The 20369-nt window shown below is 37.7% G+C and overlaps 1 protein-coding gene and 2 long non-coding RNA genes across 3 annotated transcripts; 1 reads left to right on the top strand and 2 right to left on the bottom strand.

Moving 5' to 3' along the window:
- The first annotated feature begins 601 nt into the window (after window positions 1-601).
- On the top strand, window positions 602-11739 carry LOC119476172. The gene is made up of 2 exons (XR_005203959.1): window positions 602-640; window positions 11071-11739. It is a non-coding gene; the product is annotated as an uncharacterized LOC119476172 (long non-coding RNA).
- Window positions 8355-9766, bottom strand: LOC119476163. The gene is made up of 3 exons (XR_005203950.1): window positions 8985-9766; window positions 8711-8811; window positions 8355-8563 (listed from the first exon to the last, which is right to left on the bottom strand). It is a non-coding gene; the product is annotated as an uncharacterized LOC119476163 (long non-coding RNA).
- LOC119476137 (collagenase 3-like) lies at window positions 11662-17184 on the bottom strand. Its single transcript, XM_037749384.1, is given in 11 exon segments — window positions 11662-12150; window positions 12464-12567; window positions 12649-12808; window positions 12891-13024; window positions 13727-13818; window positions 13820-13857; window positions 14015-14176; window positions 14291-14419; window positions 16472-16620; window positions 16712-16959; window positions 17044-17184. Coding segments are annotated over 11 exon segments (1440 nt in total). The 5' UTR covers window positions 17158-17184; the 3' UTR covers window positions 11662-12040.
- Window positions 17185-20369: the final 3185 nt, after the last annotated feature.

Genomic DNA, 20369 nt, shown 5'->3' with positions numbered 1-20369 from the left:
TAATGACGGAGTTTACAGTGAAAGAGCAGTCTGATTCTCCTAACACCTCTGTTGTCTTTTCCTAACTCCTTCTGAAGTCTCCTTCTCAGCAGAGAGGTAAAGAGAAGTGACCAGGTGGAGCGCTGGCTGCTTTATTATACTGTATACTGTGTGTGTGTGTGTGTGTGTGTGTGTGTGTGTGTGTGTGTGTGTGTGTGTTACTTCCTGTTTTCTCAGTCTCACCTGTGACTCTTCCTTTCCTGTTTATCCTCTCAGGCTGACTTCAGATCAGAATCATCAACAACCAGAAGCTCTTAGGAGGTCTGCTGGGTCAGACAGACAACAGTCCAGAAACCATCCAGAGAATCATCAACAACCTGAAGGAGATGAACAGAGATAAAACTTCTCCTGACAGAAGCATCAACATCTTCCACTGTCTGACGGAGATGAACGACCACTCGGTACATCAGGAGATCCAAGAGTTCCTGAAGTCAGAGAACAGATCAGAGAAGAACCTCTCTGAGATCCACTGCTCAGCTCTGGCCTACATGCTGCAGATGTCAGAGGAGGTTCTGGATGAGTTGGACCTGAAGAAGTACAACACAACAGGAGAGGGACGACTGAGACTGATTCCAGCTGTGAGGAACTGCAGAAAAGCTCTGTAAGTCCAGATGTGATTAACTTTATAGATCAGTGTAGATTAGTAGTTTTGTTCTTCAAATATACACACTATAAAATTATTCTTAAATATAATATTCTTATAAGTGTTCAACGTCTTTATTACAAAAATATGTCAGTTGTATTTTGTCACAGATGTTCTTGAGCTGTTTCAAATGTTGAGTTCAAAATGTTTCAGTACTTTGTGTTTCTAGCTGCCTCAGAAAAAAACAAACATCCAAAATGGTTAAAAACAACCAAGTGTCTTCAGTTTCAAGAGTTAGCCATTTGCACTTCTAGAATTAAGGCTACAGGAGTAAATATTCATAATGTTTGTGCACTTTGGAGGATGTCTTTTGCGTTTCCTCAGAGCTAACTGGACTTGTGTTGATCATCATGAAGCTCTGGTAGCTCTGAGTAACTGGAGGTACTTTCACCTGACAGAAAACCACACACTGCTCGGCCAAACGCACAGACTGTATATTAAAATTGACTGTAGCTGCACCTCTATGCCAATGTCCAGTATGTTCCATGTGCTCATGTTTCACACATGATAGTTACATGAAATCTCTTTGAAGGAAGAAAGGACTGGTCTGAATTCCAGCGGCTTACAGTGAAGAATCCCTTTGGTTAAAGGTAGACTTTGTTGGGCTCACAATCTTTTGATGCTTTATAACTGTAGGGAAAAGTGTGTCATCAGGCCCAGCAGAGTCAACTGCTTTCACAAGAAATGTGAAATGTCAACTCTTTGCATGTTCCACACGCTGCAAGGCTTAAATACTTGGGATAGTAGCCTTGCAAAGCTATCCATCAGTACTAACCATGTCATCCTAACATGTCGGGAAGGAGGCTAAAGTACGCTCCAAAGTTGGGCTCCAAAGTTGGGCTAAATTTTAGTGAAGAAAAACTGGCATGGTCATTTTCAAAGGGGTCCCTTCACCTCTGACCTCCAGATATGGGTTCTATGGGTACCCACAAGTCTCCCCTTTACAGACATGCCCATTTTATGATAATCACATGCAGTTTTGGGCAAAGAACATGCAGTTTTCATGCAGTAGAAATGTCTTATTTTCGCCTATTCTAAAAATCATGTTTGAATATTTCTGCATACTGGGGTAATCATTCTTGGAATTATAGAAATTGGGTATCACTGTAAAGCTGAGAGTTTTGTGGATCCAAAGAGCCCAACTGTATTCATGAGTGATGATGTTAGTCCCCATAGGAGACATTTCATTGTAGTGAGACCATTTCTTCAAATTTGGTTTCTGAGCAGTTCCCAGAACAGAACAACTCGCCATCCAATCGCCCAAAAATGACATTCCTGCAGAAATCTCAAAATGTCAAAAGTTTTTCATCCCAAATCAGAGCATGGCTTTTTCTATGGTGTTCCTCAAGGTCTTGGTGTCTTAATGTGGTATTTTGGAGGGATGATTGATCATTTTTAGCAATTCTTGACTGTTAAAAAATGGTTCAATTTAGCTCCAAATCTGTGGAACAAATGGTATCAACCCCAAAATTGCTGCAACAACCTATGAGACATAATAGAGCATGAGGATGACCATCATATTATGTGATCATAATGTTCTAAACCCTTACACACTTTTACCATTCATTTTAATGAATTAATTCATGTTTATTTATATTCATGACTAGAACAACTTGACACACAGGGCTGAGCTGCATCTCAAATTAATCTTCAGGTTCCCAGCTTTCAGATGATGTACACCACTTCTATGTGACATCTACTGTTGACCTGCTATCTCCCCCTAAACACCCCCTGTACCCCCCTAAAACGGGTCTATTGTGGGTCTCAGAGGGTTTACGTGACTAAGTCGTTTTTAACATGTAACTTCTGTACTTAAGTTATGCCACTTCCGGTGTGGCGTAACCTAACTACGATCTTTCCTAAACCTAACTAACTTGTTTTCTTTCCATAAACCTAACTGACTAGTTTGTTTGCCTGAACCTAATAAACTTTTTTTTCCTGTCAAGACGGAAGTTTATTTTTAAAAGGCTGGTGCGGAAATTGAGACTAGACATTTGTAGGAAAACTTTCTGGAAGATATCATACGACCTGTTGTATGAAAACACATTGAACTATTGTCACCTTGAGTTCCTGTCAATTCCATTTAGGCATATGAGTTCTGTACAAAGTGCTAACCAACAATGAGATGTTTTTCAATACAAAGTCAGTCTTGATGAACCTTTAATTACTTTCATTTAGTCCTGAAGATCCAGATCCTCAATTCCTGAAATGTAATGTATGCTGGATAGATATCACCATGACTGTGCCATTGATATGGACATACTCTCATCATGAATGTGATGCATGGTCATACAGTTTCATTACACAAAACACAACTTTACCATTAAGATCAAGTGGGGTCTATTTCCAACCCAGTTGCGTTATGTGCAAACCATTAAAGCTAAGAAGAAAGACTGCTAAACCACACATACACACACACATACACACTACTCTTTGAGTAGGAGAAACATTGATTTGTCATCCATTCAGATTTAAACATTCAAACTGTCAGCACCTTGGCCTTGTTCATGTAGAGTTTGAGTGCAAAGAAAGAGGCCTTGCAATATACAGTAGCATGCATGCCACGTACAGTTGAATGGTTGGACAGTTTAATGCCCTTTTAGTGTGCTAATGCGTGGAATCCTAATCAGTATTCACAGGATGAACTGTTGATACAGCTGGTTAGAGCGCTCACAGAAACAAGGCTGCTTGCTTGAGAGGAACTTCTTATAATTGTGGAAGAAAAAAATTGTTGTTTTCTTAAAATATACAAATTCTTATGTTTTATTCTTCTACATATTTGACAGTCATTATTCCAAATGGGACACTTTTTGATAAAACTAATACTGCATATGGCTTCTACTGCACGTTAAGATAAAGGAGGTAGTGAATGGAGACTGTGTTAATCTGTTTAGCCTTATCAACAGTGCTGCAACGCATTGCCAACGGGGGTCCGGGCCATGGGGATCCTCTGCATGGACGACACACATTTGCTCCAGTGGGGAACCCCTTTGATTCGTATGTCCATTTTAGGACATCTATTTCACAACTTCCACAAGATATGAGCAGAATGCCAGTGCCCCGTGATATGTAGTAATTCAATTACATTAGAAAATATCCTAAACGGACTACAGGATTATCCTCTTTAGTTTCGGCAAGTATAATGATGTGACTCTGTGTTTTTCTGATTAGGGCTCAATCCTTTCTCTGCCATAAAGAGAACAAGAAAAGAAAAAAAAAACTATTGGCTCTTTCAATTCAATGCACGCTGGTCTAATAAGCGTCAGGGCTCATTATAGAGTAGAGAGAGGCTTCTCCCTTTCTTGCAAAATGCAAGTAATGAGGCATTTCAAATATTACACAACATTAGGAGAACTGAAATTGGAGAGTAAGGCCTTTAAGCTTTGCTTGTGTAACACATTTAAAAGTGCTCTTCTTTCCTGAGGCTGGTTTGGATTTCACTTGCAATTTCTCACCTACCGAGCTCCATGGCCATTTACACTATTTTCATTTACATTTTCTACAATTGGCCGGGTTCACATGATGAGCACGTGCAGAGATGTTAAACCAGCTTCCTTGGCTTTCATTCAAATAAACTATTTCATGCTTTTTTTATGTAACAGCACTGTTTGTACTATTAATTATTTGCTCTGAGACATTTTTTTACATTCATCATGCAGTTTGTATTACCCTGAGGCCTAATTGGTGGATATGTAAGCATCCTAATCACTCCACCTCAATTCAGTGACATGTTTTCATTAGATGAAAGAGCATCAAAACTAAACAAAATACACTCATCTGACGGGTAGTCAGTCTGTTTATAGTCTTAAAAGTAAGCCCTGTTTGAGCTGATGTGGCTCATTGCTAAGGAGATTATCTACTGCTTTTTTTTAGGCATGAAGCAGCTTAGCCATACACCCCTCTGGACAGGAAGCCAGTCCATTGCAGGGGCTCAACCCACATCTACAATTTAACCTCTTACCATTCCAGCCCCTTGTGTAGGGGGGTAGGGTTGGGGGAAAGGGGATGTTCAGGAGTAGATCATAAAAGTCAACAGTAGATGCCACATAGAAGGGGTGTACATTATGTCTCATAAGTTGTTGCATCATTTTTTGGGTTGATACCATTTGTTACACAGATTTGGTGCTGAATTTAACCTCCTTTTACATTGGGAGAATTCATAAAAGATTATCAACAATCCCTCCAAAAGACCACATTAAGACACCAAGACCTTGAGGAACACAGTAGAAAAAGACATGCTGTGATTTGGTATCAAAACCTTTTGACATTTGGACATTTCTCCAAGAATTCTCCTTGTCAATCTAGCTAGGAAAGCCATCCATCCTCTCAATGCTCTAGGTCTCTAGTTTGTGGGTTAAGGTTAGGGTTAGGGTTTGATCCTTATGTGACACAGTGATTTTTGAGGGCCAAATCAAATGCAGAAGTCAAATACAAAAAGAAACATTGCACCAGTGTATCCTGGCAGATAGCTCAGTGTGGTAGATAAGAATTTATCAACGTACTATACTATTACTTTTTTCCCCACAAAAAAAATTCAGCATACTATATGACTTTTTTTAAGAACATTTTTCGACATACTATACTGCGACTTTCTTTGTACAAATTTTCAACATGCTACAGAATGACTTTTTTTTTCAAAATATTTTTGACATATTACTTTTTTCATGACATTTTTTGTCCTACAATAGTATGCCTTTTTTTCATGAATTTTTTTTTAAATAGCATTTTTCGAACACAACTTTTTTTACATGCTATGTTATGACTTTTGAAATAGCTCAGGTTGGTAGATATCTGGTAGGAATATTGGCGGTTGTGAGTTTGATCCTTATATGACACAATGAGTTTTGAGGTCTTACTTCAAATAAACAAGTCAAATACAAAACGAAACAATACATCAACATATCTGGTGAGATAGCTCAGTGTGGTAGATAACTGGACAGAATACCTACTTGGAATACTGGAGGTTGTAGGTTCCATCCTTATATGACACGATGAGTTTTGAGGTCTTACTTCAAATAAACAAGTCAAATACAATAACAAACACTGCAACTGTGTATCTGCTCAGATAGCTCAGTGTGGTAGATAACTGGTCGTAGTATCCGGTTGGAGTACTGGAGGTTGTGTGTTTGATCCTTATATGACACAATGAGTTTTGAGCTCTTACTTCAAATAAACAAGTCAAATACAAAAAGAAACAATACATCAACATATCTGGTGAGATAGCTCAGTGTGGTAGATAACTGGACGGAATACCTAGTTGGAATACTGGAGGTTGTAGGTTCCATCCTTATATGACACGATGAGTTTTGAGGTCTTACTTCAAATAAACAAGTCAAATACAATAGCAAACACCGCATCAGTGTATCTGCTCAGATAGCTCAGTGTGGTAGATAACTGCTCGTAGTATCCGGTTGGAATACTGGAGGTTGTGGGTTCCATCCTTATGTGACACAGTCTGTTTTCAGGTCTAACTTCTAATGACGAAGTCAAATATACGAAGAGAACAGTCCTCACTGCGTGTGGCATTGGTGGCTGGGTTGCTGAGTTCTGGTTCGGGCTGCGGTAGATCGGGGTTCAATCCCTACCCACATCAGTGTCCGGTGCCCGACAGTGGAGTGAGACGAGCGTCTCCTCCCAGGGTTTACCAGAGATACAACTGGGGGGTTATGCATCAGTATATATGTTAAATATATACTTTTATGCGATGCATATAACATTGTATGCGACGCATATAATGTTATTTAATATATATACTTTTATGCGACGCATATAATATTACATGCGACGCATATAATATTATTTAATATGTATACTTTTATGCGTCGCATAAAAGTATATATTTAACATATATACTGATGCATAACCCCCCAGTTGTATCTCTGGTAAACCCTGGGAGGAGACGCTCGTCTCACTCCACTGTCGGGCACCGGACACTGATGTGGGTAGGGATTGAACCCCGATCTACCGCAGCCCGAACCAGAACTCAGCAACCCAGCCACCAATGCCACACGCAGTGAGGACTGTTCTCTTCGTATATTTGACTTCGTCATTAGAAGTTAGACCTGAAAACAGACTGTGTCACATAAGGATGGAACCCACAACCTCCAGTATTCCAACCGGATACTACGAGCAGTTATCTACCACACTGAGCTATCTGAGCAGATACACTGATGCGGTGTTTGCTATTGTATGTGACTTGTTTATTTGAAGTAAGACCTCAAAACTCATCGTGTCAAATAAGGATGGAACCTACAACCTCCAGTATTCCAACTAGGTATTCCGTCCAGTTATCTACCACACTGAGCTATCTCACCAGATACATGTTGAGTGTATTGTTATTTGTATTTGACTTCTTTATTTGAAGTAAGAGCCTCAAAACTCATGTGTCATATAAGGATCGAACCCACAACCTCCAGTATTCCAACCGGATACTACGAGCCAGTTATCTACCACACTGAGCTATCTGAGCAGATACACTGATGCGGTGTTTGCTATTGTATTTGACTTCGTTATTTGAAGTAAGACCTCAAAACTCATCGTGTCAAATAAGGATCGTAACCCACAACCTCCAGTATTCCAACCGTAGGTACTTACGATCCAGTTATCTACCACACTGAGCTATCTCACCAGATATGTTGATGTATTGTTTCTTTATTGTATTTGACTTCTTTATTTGAAGTAAGACCTCAAAACTCATTGTGTCATATAAGGATCAAACCCACAACCTCCAGTATTCCAACCGGATACTACGACCAGTTATCTACCACACTGAGCTATCTGAGCAGATACACTGATGTGGTGTTTGCTATTGTATTTGACTTGTTTATTTGAAGTAAGACCTCAAAATTCATCGTGTCAAATAAGGATGGAACCTACAACCTCCGGTATTCCAACTAGGTATTCCGTCCAGTTATCTACCACACTCCGCTAAAGCTGGGGAACGATAGTCTGGATGGGCGGGGGAAGAAGGTGGAAAAAGGGGGAGAAAGGGGGGAGAGGAAAAGAGGAGGAAAAGAGAGGAAAAGAAAGAAAAAGAGAGAAAGAGAGAAGAAAACACAACTCTGTAGCTCTTATTTTCACCCACATGGTGTTTTGAAGTCTTTATACACCATAGTATTTTTGTTAAAGAATAAAAACATAATTTTTTGTGCTTTTCGGGGGGAACAATACATGTCCACTTGAGAGGCAGTTGGAATCTCGTCTCCGGCAGGGTCGAAGTTTCTAATATGCAGTAAAAAACAGTTTGTGTTGCTCGTGTAAACTTGAATTGACTCAAGATATAATTTGAATGCAAGACTTGTGCACTGCAACTAATACATTAATATTGAAAATCGTTCAGGTTTCCTTATACAGTCATATAACTGGTAGATTACTACAGATAAGAAATATACAAAACATTATCATCATCCATGATGATGTTTTGCATTATTATTATTGCATACATCCTCCTTATGACTGATTAATGAACTGTTAGGCAAGATAGGTGAAAATGTTAGTAGAATAAATCATAATGTACTGGAGAATAGTTGAGCAATATTGGGATGGACTTGCTGTGTGTAATTAATTAAAAAAATAACCATAGGAATACACATGAATTGAGACAGTAATGATATTAAAGCTTTAACTTTATTGTCTTTGGGCCTGGAACACGTGAAACAAGAAGAAGAAATAATTTGAAGAAGATAATACTATTCTTAATGTTTGTCATTGGGTCTGATTCCCTGCAACATCAGACAGAATGATTTCCAGCACACAGATTCACCAGAAACTCCTTCAGCTCAGACTCCAGCGGGGCCTCCGGCAGTGACCAGCCCACTGTAGATTGCTGGGCCCTCTGTCAACGTCCAGCAGGTTTTGCTACAGGGCCACAATTGTGCTTCCCTTATAAAGAAACATGAAAAGAACAACAGAGACTGAATATTTATTCACACAACAGGCTTATGTGAGTAATTAATGAAATGAAAACAACAACATTGTCTTATTCTTTTTGGACTAAGCATGGTATTCCAAATTACAGATATTACTAACCTGCTGGTTGCTGAGAGTCATGGAGGTCTATGTCCTCAGTTCTACCAGGTGCTCTGCAAGGCTGTCAACCCGATCCATACCTGGCATACCATGCCCGTCCCCTAAACATACAATTTGTCATCAGTAAGCAAATAAACAGGATAAACTGCTGTGAAATTACACTACATGTAACATATAATGTCTTAATGTCCGTATGCTGTCTGTTGTATGTTAAATAGATTCGACCCAACTGTTACTATTGCTTTATTGTGAGGTTTATGTAAACATTACTTACCAACTGTATTTCTGCCACCTGAGACACCAGGTGAGGATTCAGACTGGACTGCAGGCTGAGCTTCTGGGGCAGAGGATGCAGGATGACTGACAGCCTGGAGAAGTCTAAACAGACATTGAAATAAAACTTATATGTAGAAACAATTTCACACATATGATAATTATGTTTCTTTTACCTTGAAAAACCTTGCAAACTACAGTCATGTTTATATAACTTAAGTATGAACGTTTAATATAACGTTTATGATCATATAATCATGAATCATGAACATTAATATAACACAGCAGTTATCTGACAGTTACCTGCCTGAGCTAAAAACAGTGACTGTGATAGTAAACTTTGTTTCACAACGCTAAGAAGCTAAACAGTAGCAGTCATACTGTATATGTATATATAGCTTTAGTAATAACATAACGTTTATGATCATATAATCATTAATATAACACCACAGTTATCTTACAGTTACCTGTCTGAGCTAAAAGAAGTGACTGTGGTAGTGTTAGTTTAACAACGCTGAGGAGCTCATACAGTAGGAGTAACGTTACCTCTATGTAACTGTAACTGTAACTGTAACGTAGCCTCAGCATAATGATTAGAGCTCTGAACAGATTATAAAGTGATTGGTAACTAATTCACCAGGTTTAAGATAATTAAAGCCAGGTTAGCTTAGACAGAGTAACATTACAAACCCATTCATGGATTTCACAGCGAATCTTAATCAGCCCACATTAAAAAACACCAGAAAGCTAAAACACGTTTAATCCGTATTGTCTAAGAGAATCCAATATCACTGTTACGTAATGTTAATAATGACATTTACCTGTCTTTAACTGAATATAATGTTAATAATGACATTTACCTGTCTTTAACTGAATATAATGTTAATAATGACATTTACCTGTCTGTAACTGAATATAATGTTAATAATGACATTTACCTGTCTTTAACTGAATATAATGTTAATAATGACATTTACCTGTCTTTAACTGAATATAATGTTAATAATGACATTTACCTGTCTTTAACTGAACATAATGTTAATAATGACATTTACCTGTCTTTAACTGAATATAATGTTAATAATGATATTTACCTGTCTTTAACTGAATATAATGTTAATAATGACATTTACCTGTCTTTAACTGAATATAATGTTAATAATGATATTTACCTGTCTTTAACTGAATATAATGTTAATAATGACATTTACCTGTCTTTAACTGAATATAATGTTAATAATGACATTTACCTGTCTTTAACTGAATATAATGTTAATAATGACATTTACCTGTCTTTAACTGAATATAATGTTAATAATGATATTTACCTGTCTTTAACTGAATATAATGTTAATAATGACATTTACCTGTCTTTAACTGAATATAATGTTAATAATGACATTTACCTGTCTTTAACTGAATATAATGTTAATAATGACATTTACCTGTCTTTAACTGAATATAATGTTAATAATGACATTTACCTGTCTTTAACTGAATATAATGTTAATAATGACATTTACCTGTCTTTAACTGAATATAATGTTAATAATGACATTTACCTGTCTTTAACTGAATATAATGTTAATAATGACATTTACCTGTCTTTACCTGAATATAATGTTAATAATGACATTTACCTGTCTTTAACTGAATATAATGTTAATAATGATATTTACCTGTCTTTAACTGAATATAATGTTAGTAATGATATTTACCTGTCTGTAACTGAATATAATGTTAATAATGACATTTACCTGTCTTTAACTGAATATAATGTTAGTAATGACATTTACCTGTCTTTAACTGAATATAATGTTAATAATGACATTTACCTGTCTTTAACTGAATATAATGTTAATAATGACATTTACCTGTCTTTAACTGAATATAATGTTAATAATGACATTTACCTGTCTTTAACTGAATATAATGTTAATAATGACATTTACCTGTCTTTAACTGAATATAATGTTAATAATGATATTTACCTGTCTTTAACTGAATATAATGTTAATAATGATATTTACCTGTCTTTAACTGAATATAATGTTAATAATGACATTTACCTGTCTTTAACTGAATAGGCGTTTCTGCGACGACGGCGTACGTCGGCATTGAAAATGGAAAGCCGCCACATGATTTGTCGAGAGAAAATGGAAATCCTGGAAGCTGATTCGTCGGCAGACTCACTCTATCCCTCTCCCGCTGCCGCTATCTCACCAGATATGTTGATGTAGTGTTTCTTTTTGTATTTGACTTCTTTATTTGAAGTAAGACCACAAAACCCATTGTGTCATATAAGGATCAAACACACAACCTCCAGTACTCCAACCGGATACTACGAAATTATGACTTTATTCTCTAAATCTCAGATTAATTTATTTTTCCTCAATGTGGCCCTAATACTCCGTCGTACCGTCGTACCATAGACCTACAACAATGATAAATAAAAATAAAAATGTAAACAAAAAACAGTTATTCATTTCCATGTTTATAAATCCACAGGGAGCCGCTGGAGAGGAGCTGAAGAGACGCAGGTTGCTGACCTCTGGCCTCGTGGAATAACAGCATAAGTGGTGGTATACCATCACAAAACGAAAGGGGCTTTTACAAAAGGTTGATTTTTGTATTTATGTTGTATTAATTGTATTAATTTGCAAGACCTTTATAAGACCTTTGGTAATCCATGGTTTTATTGTCCAATTACATATCAATAAAATGAATTATTAAAATGCATTGATTACACACACACATCCAAAGCTTTCCAGGTCATCTGTCGCATCATTACACTACAGATATAAAGAACAGCAGCACCAGTAGTAAGTGGTCAAATGCAAGTGGACTTGCTGTCTTGAAGGAACATCTTCAAGACAATATATAAAAATAACATCACATTTCATTTATATACTACAGCTCTAAATTAATTTCATACAATTAAATGTGTAATATTTTGAATAATATAAATATTTAAAATGACCTATTTTAACACTGTTAGTGTACATTCATTCTCATTCAGAGTGGCTACATAAACAACTTTACACTATTTAAACTGCTCTAGAAGTTAGTGCAGCGCAGGAAGTAGCTGTTCCTCAGCACGCGGTACAACCTCCCGGTCCTCAGGTTGTACTCAAACATGTAGGGTCCGCTGTAGATGTACGTAAAACCTGCAGAACACAGACTCAAGGTTAGTTTCTGTGCTGGTTAAAAGGAATAGTTTTTTCATTTTTGTGAATATTTGAATCTCTTTGTTGTCCAGAATTAGACGAGAAGATTGATGCCACCCACTCTCATGTTTGTCCATTAAATAAAGTGGTATCGGTCTTCTCATGTAACTCTCAGCAAGAAAAGCTTTTAAGCACACTTCCCCCAAAAATGTCCCTTTTCTTTTTAGGCTGAAAACATTAAAGACGGGTCTGAATATCTCATTTCAGTTGTTTTGACTTGGAAAACTTTAGGTCAGCTTTGACTGCTGCTCACCTCTGTACTGGAAAGCTGCAGTCACCCTGCCGCTCAGGCCGAAGAAGGTCTGATCCACTCGCTTGGGGAAACCCTGGTCCATCGTCTTTCTGGCCTCATCGTAACTGAGGAAACACAGACAGCAGTTAGATACATTCAATAAAGGTTAAAAATACTGAATACCAGTGTATATACTCTCAACACACCTGTAGTAAATGTCGCCTTCAAAGAACAGAGTCTTGCCAGATTGCACGTCATAGAGGGCCGCGTCGATCTTCTTCACGCGTCTAGGCAGACCAACGCTGGTGAGTTTTTTAGGATAGCCACGCACGAGGTCGTAGCCCCTGAAAGCCCACACTTTACGACCTGCAGGCAGGAAAAGATGATTGAGGTAAACTTTGAAAATGCTTTCAGATCGGAGCCTCGGGTAGATCAGAAGAACACGTACCTTTAAAGAGAAAGACTTTATCTGAGTGTCGGCTTTCATAAGCGGCGTTGATGCTGGTGGGGGCGTTGGGCCAGAAGTTTGTGATGAGACTTTGCTGAGGTGTGTTGCTCTGAGGGTAACTCCGCCAGAAGAAGCTGAAAACACACAAGAACATTATGCACATGAAGCCACTTATGGTGAGAACTAGGGATGCACCGAGTACAAGTACTTACATTTGGATACTCGCCGATACCGAGTACCGATATGAGTACTTCTCTGTGCCAAAAGACCCTCGTTAACAGCCAGCTGGAGGGTGTGAGCGACACACGCTCTAGGTCGGTTTGGAAAGGCTCGGGGGGGAAGGTGGCTCGCAGACAAAGGGCTCGCTGCGCCCTCTGTCCCCACCGGGGAGGGACGGGGCCCCCTGCTCCCGGTGCGACTGTCGACCGGGGCGGACTGTTTTCAGTGCGCCTCAAGCGCGTCGTGCCGCCAGATCGGGGCTCGGCCCACGTAAAAGGCGCCATGGGTCTGCGGCGATGTCGGCAACCCACCCGACCCAAGGAGTCTAACGCACGCGCGAGTCAGAGGGTGCAAGCAAAACCCTGTGGGCACAATGAAAGTGAGGGCCGGTGCGGGCGGCTGAGGCGGGATCCCGGCCCAGTGGGGTCGGGTGTACCACCGTAAAGCGGTATCGGTGCCGTTGTATCGGAGCCGTTTTTCCGAGTACGAGTACATGAGCACAGTATTGAACCCGATACCCGATACTGGTATCGGTGCATCCCTAATGTGAGAACAAAATCCCGATAGGTTTGGATCCAGATGTTTTAGCGTTCTGCTGTGCAGCGTGTCTGATATACCTGTCTTTGAAGAAGAGCATCTCTCCTCGCAGGGTGGTGACAGCATCCAGAACCATGGTTGAATCACAGGAGTCGGGGGTGGTGGGGGGGCTGAGGTCTGGTTACAGAGGGATCCTTATCAGGGTTTGCACCTGGAGGATAAACAAAATGAGTCACCAAGTATTTAGAAAGCGCTGCATCATATTGCAACAATAACAGTTGAGTAGCATCATGAAATATTGCGCAAGAGGATGTCTGAGATTTTGGTTTAAGTGCTACTGTGTGCAAACAGGCATCGTTAGTACTAACCATAGAGAGACTGGATGCCGTTGACATCGTCCCGCGGCAGAACGAAGGTGTCGGGGTTTCTGTACGAGTAGACGGGGTACATGAGAGCACCGGGATCATCAGAGTGAGACAAGCCCAGGGAGTGGCCGAACTCATGGGCAGCCACCATGAAGAGGACGTAGCCTGCAGCAGAGAATACACAGAACTACAGGTTAGTTACAGCTCCTCTCTCCATAATTATATCCTTTCACGCTGACAAGTAAAAACAGACATGCTGAGCGTCAATAACAAACTCACCTCTGTTTGAGCGGAAAGTGAAGGTCTCATCATCATCAAAATGAGCATCTCCTCCGATGCCGGGGGCCGGGGCGAAGGCGTGGGCAAGAGTGCCATCAGGGCCGTCAAAGGGGTAATAATCACCATGTGCTGTTAACAAGAAACCTCACGTCAGAACCAGCAGCAGGCAGTATTATTTTGCCATCATTGGGCAAAACGTTGCTCCAATTCTACCCACTGCAGCTTTAAATGTACGTTCTTAATGCTGGGTTTCCACTTTTAGTCCCTGGAACTAAAAGGTTCCTTCAGTCCACTGTTGTCTGCATTTCTACCACGGTCTAATGTTGTTTTCTCTAAACCAGGGGTCAGCAACCTTTACTATCAAAAGAGCCATTTTAGGCAAAAAAGAAAATCTGTCTGGAGCCGCAAAACATGTGATCATTGTGATGAAGGTAACACAGTTTATAGTCTAAGTATATAGTATGTAAGTCTAATGCAGTGAGGGCCAAAGAGACAATGTACTACGGAGTATTAGGACCACATTGAGGGAAAACACATCTGAGATTTACACAATAAAGTCAGAATATTACGAGAAAAAAGTTGTGATATTATGAGAATAAAGTCATAACTTTACGGGAAAAAAGTTTTAATATTACGCAAATAAAGTCATAATTTTATTAGAAAAAAGTCGTAATATTAAGAGAAAAAAATACAACTTTTATTCTCGTAATATTATGACTTTATTCTCTAAATCTCAGATTTATTTTTTCTCCTCAATGTGGCCCTAATACTCCGTCGTACCGTCGTACCATAGACCTACAACAACGATAAATAAAAATTAAAATGTAAACAAGAAAACAGTTATTCATTTCCATGTTTATAAATCCACAGGGAGCCGCTGGAGAGGAGCTGAAGAGACGCAGGTTGCTGACTCCTGCTCTACACTTCTTGTATTTTTGTAAACTCAGAACTGGCTGTTCCAAATGCATCGTTGCTATTTTACCCCACAACACAAATGTCTTCTCTATAGCTAAGTTTTCTTTGTGGGATATCACAACCAGCCTTTTTCAACACCCTCTTAACCCTTAACACATGGTAAAGATGGTTCCTGCAGGCACCAGCACGCCACCAGTGGAATGATTGTTGTCTCTTTGTTATGTTGAGTGATATACGGTACATCATGTAACTGCACTGCATTGCCAGTAATTAAGGGATATGCCACCCAAATATACACCATAGCAGATCAACAAGCTCAAGTTATCAGTGGTAAATATTAAAGTACATTACTTGAGGTGTGTGTACTTTACTGGAGTATTTAAATTTCATGCTACTTTATACTTCTAGTCCACAATGTTTCAGATGGAAATATCATACTTATACCTCACTACATTTATTTGACGTGTTTAGTTACTAGTTATTTTTGAGATCAAGAGTTTCCATGCAACATGCTGTACATGAAGAGTATGTAAAATATGATGCAGCACTATTTTAATATACAGTATAATATAATATACTATAATACAATATAATATAATACAATATAACATAATATAATATAACATAATATAATATATGATATAACATAATATAATATAATATAATACAATACAATATAATATAACATAATATAATATAATATAATACGATACAATATAATATAATATGATATAATATAATATGATATGATATAATATAATATGATATAATATAACATAATATGATATAATGTAATATGATACAATGTAATATAATATGATACAATGTAATATAATATGATATAATATAATATAATACAATATAATATAATATAATATAATATAATATAATATAATATAATATAATACAATACAATATAATATAACATAACATAATATAATATAATATAATACAATATAATATAATATAATATGATGTAATATAATATAATACAATACAATATAATATAACATAACATAATATAATATAATATAATATAATATAATATAATATAATACAATACAATATAATATAACATAACATAATATAATATAATATAATACAATATATATATAACACTGCCATTCTGCATAGTGAGTACTTTTGATAATTAACACTGAGAATACAGGACTTTTACTTGTAATAGAGTATTTTTAGAGTTTTCTGCTTTTATTAAATAAAGGATCTGAGTACTTCTTCCACCTCTGAAACTCATTCTGTACTCACATCGGCTGCCGAAGGAGATCATGATGTCAGCGGTGCCACTGCTGATCTTTGTGAATCTCAGAGGAGTGACCTTGGCCCAGACCTGCAGCGCCTTCTCTATGGAGTCATCTATCTCTGACACAGGCATGTCACGTGTGTAGGTCACTATCCTGTCAGACAAATAGTCAAGAAGAATTATTAGTTAGACTTACTATGATATTACTCTCTCACACTTTACTTTCTCACTCCAGATCAGTTCACCTGTAGGTAAGGCTCTTTTTCTCCCACTTGAGGTTACTTCCAAACGTGGAGAAACGGGCGATGTTGCCGTCCGGGACGCCACAGCGGGCCTTCTTCATCATCACCACGGTGTCGGCGTCCAGCGTCCCGGTGATCTGGAGACCGAAGAATCTCTGCATCTCACTCAGCTTCCTGCTCACCGGGCTGATCCCCCGTCTGGTGGCTGGACCTCTCTCCTCTGTCAGGTTGAAGAAGTTCTTCAGGTAGTTCTGTAAAATGAAGGTGAGAAAAGTCCCCAAAATGCACATCTTAAAAGCAAAGTAGTGAGAACACATGCATGTAAACATACACACCTCTGCAAAGCCTTCATCCTGCACAGTGACCGGTGGTGGTGGTGGTGTTGTAGGCACACAGTAAACTGTGAGTGCCAGTAGGCTCAGTACGATGCACAGACTGCAAGACCTCATGCTTGCTCACTTTAATGTGACTTGTGTTTGCGTTGCTGGAGTCAGCTGTTATATATATACAGGCTGAGGAGGAGTAGACGCGTTGTTGGAGGAGTGGGCGTGTTGAGCAACTAACTACCTCAGTGACTCAAGAAGAAGTATTCCATTTATGGATGACAAGGAGGAGATTGGCTTTGATTGCTCAGCCAAGACAAGAAAAATCCCCCATGATGACACATGACATGTCAATACAGAAACTATCCTTTAAATAAAATAAGTGATATGGAAGTGATACTCATACATACAGCATTAACAGGAGCAGCTGGCCAAGGTACCATGACTTCTCTATCTGTTGCTTAAGCTTATATTCTGAGCCATATTCTGATATTTTATTCAGGTTTTTCCGGCAGTCTGTCGTGAATTCAACAGTCTTTATGTCTCCTCTAACCCCTCAGGCTACTGTTGCTACTGACAGGACAGTGATGTGCTCTGTGCAAGAAAACAGACGAGCTGCGTCATGTCATGAAGTCCTTCTGACAGGTATAGTATGTGCAGATGCCACAGGTCACCGTACAACTCTATACTCACCAACTACGTCACAACAGCTGTATCAGGTTTATAGTTGGGTCAATATTCATCATTTTAAAGGTTTTTCTGTCATTTTATGACATGGGTCAGTTTATTCTGTAACATTTACAGGTGCATCCAAAGGACCTGATTGTTGTTTTTCAATCGATAGAGAAGTTTCCTTTTTCATATAAATGTAAAATCACTTCTTTATATATATATATATATATATATATCTTTATGTATCTATTTGTGTAACATTTGTTAACAACATTGTTAGTGGAAAACTACATTGTGATTGCTGTTTCCTAACTCTGGACCCTGGGAGGAGCACTACATGTCTTCATTGTGCAACTTATTATGTCTTCAGGTAAACCGCCCAGTAGATGCAAGAAGTGATGAAAGTGTTGCAATAGAAAAGCAGCATCTTAGCCATTATATATATATTGTGAAATAATAATAATAAAATACTCATCAAAAGGACCTGATTGTTTATTATTTATTTATTTATTTACTACTACTACTAAATATAAATCTTAGCATTTTGCCTACAAAATCTGTGACCAATTAACCATGATGCATATATATAAATAAATATAAATATATATATATATATACATATATATATAAATATATATAAATATATATATATATAAAATATATATATATATATAAAATATATATATATATTTATATATATTGTTGGAGAAATTATTTAATAAACACTCTCTGGTCATTCAGTTAAGAAGCAATTACAATTAACAATGTTGTTGTTACAATGCTGATTATCATTGTATTTTACATGGTTGGAAAGCCTGTTTATTTACCTTCACAATGATGTCCAACTTGTAAGGATCATGCATTTGTGGGATGAGCAGCACAGCTGATTATGTGGGGAGCGCCCAAGAAACATTTGCCAAAATTCTCTGCCATTGGTAAACAGTGTATTTATTGTTCCTTGTTACTGATAGAGAGTTCAATCATCCGATCCACCAAACAACTCAAAACAAGAATCAATACAAACAGGAGAATACACTAGTAAATGATAACATTTACTACTCAGTATATTATACATTCTATACAAGGTGAAACGTATTAGCATGACATACAGTATGCAAGGTTAAAAGTATTTCAAGTTTTTTATTAAAGGTCCCATATCGTGCTCATTGTCAGGTTCATACTTGTGTTTTGTGTTTTTACTAGAACAAGTTTACATGCTGTAATGTTAAAAAAACAACTTTATTTTCCTCGTCCTGTCTGCCTGAATATACCTGTATTCACTGTCTGTCTGAAACGCTCCGTTTTAGCTCATTTCAAAGGAATTGCGTTGCTAGGCAACAGCTTGGGTCCATGTTTACTTCCTGTCAGCTGATGTTATTTACATACACTGCAACAGAAAATAAACTGGGACACATTTAGAATGTTTACGTTTAAAACCGTGTGATGATCTAAATATTGTATATTTGTGACATCACAAATGGACAAAAATCCTGACGGCTTGTTTCAAACACACAATTTCTGAATACGGGCTGTGTGTATTTCTCCGTTTATTGAGCGTTTTGATACTTTAACAGTATTTATATAAAGCACTTAAACCTGCTTTATACTATAAAAGACATGAAAATCTGACTTTTTTAAATATGGGACTTTAAAGCATGTGTATCAAAAGCATTCATCACATAAGTGGTGTGTAACAATATATACATACCAGACTCCATTCAGAAAACAAGCAATTTAAAAGTTGTTTGCTTGTCGTCATGGTAACAGACCTGACAAAGCATGAATTTAGACTTTTTACTAATCAGCATCATTGTGTAGTTATTTCGGCTTCACTTTTAATCAGTTTATTGTATTATTATTATTACTATTTTGGCAAAAACAGCTGACAGCCATCGACCTGCTATCAGCTGTTTGTTTACCCGGAAGTTAAATTGGCCAACCCCGCCGTCCTCAGCCAATCCGCAGCAGCGACGTCATCGAAGGCCAGCCAATGAGAACAGCACCTCTTAACACAGATCCTCAGAAAAACCAAGAGCTCTCACTCTCCATTACTTTAGCCACACCATATTACCTGTACAGTTTACTAACAACATAAATACACATAAATAACAGTTTGTCTGTCTTTTAAAGTTTTCTTTAATATGTTTCTTTATATATATATATATATATATATATATATTATTATTATTATTTTTATTTTTTTTTTAAAGGGACTGTTTGTAATTTTTTTAAGCGTATAAATGTACCAGTGTGTATATATATATATATATATACGTATATATATATATATATATCCTGCTGGATAGATTAAATGAGTTTATTAACTCCATAGACGACCAGTTTGGTTTTAAAGCTAAACACGACCTGTGTATAACATGCATTAAAGGAAATTGTAAACAAATATAGAGGTTAAAATTCATCAGTTCTTATGTGTTTTATTGATGCTTCTAAAGCTTTTGACTGTGTTAATCATAGAAGGTTGTTTATTAAATTGAGTCAAAAAGGGGTGCCCAAATACATTGTGAGAATCCTGGTTTACTGGTTTGCTCACCAGACCATGCAAGTAAAATGGGGCAACAGTGTCTCAGACAAGGGGGACTTTTGTCCCCAGTTCTTTTTATGATCTCTGCCTGTAATACTGGGTGCATGGTTGGTAATACTTTAGT

Source organism: Sebastes umbrosus, chromosome 17, assembly GCF_015220745.1.
Source record: "Sebastes umbrosus isolate fSebUmb1 chromosome 17, fSebUmb1.pri, whole genome shotgun sequence".
In the NCBI taxonomy this organism is placed as follows: Eukaryota; Metazoa; Chordata; class Actinopteri; order Perciformes; family Sebastidae; genus Sebastes; species Sebastes umbrosus.
Note: the sequence above shows the minus strand (reverse complement) of the source record. Positions and strands in the feature narration are given on the sequence as shown.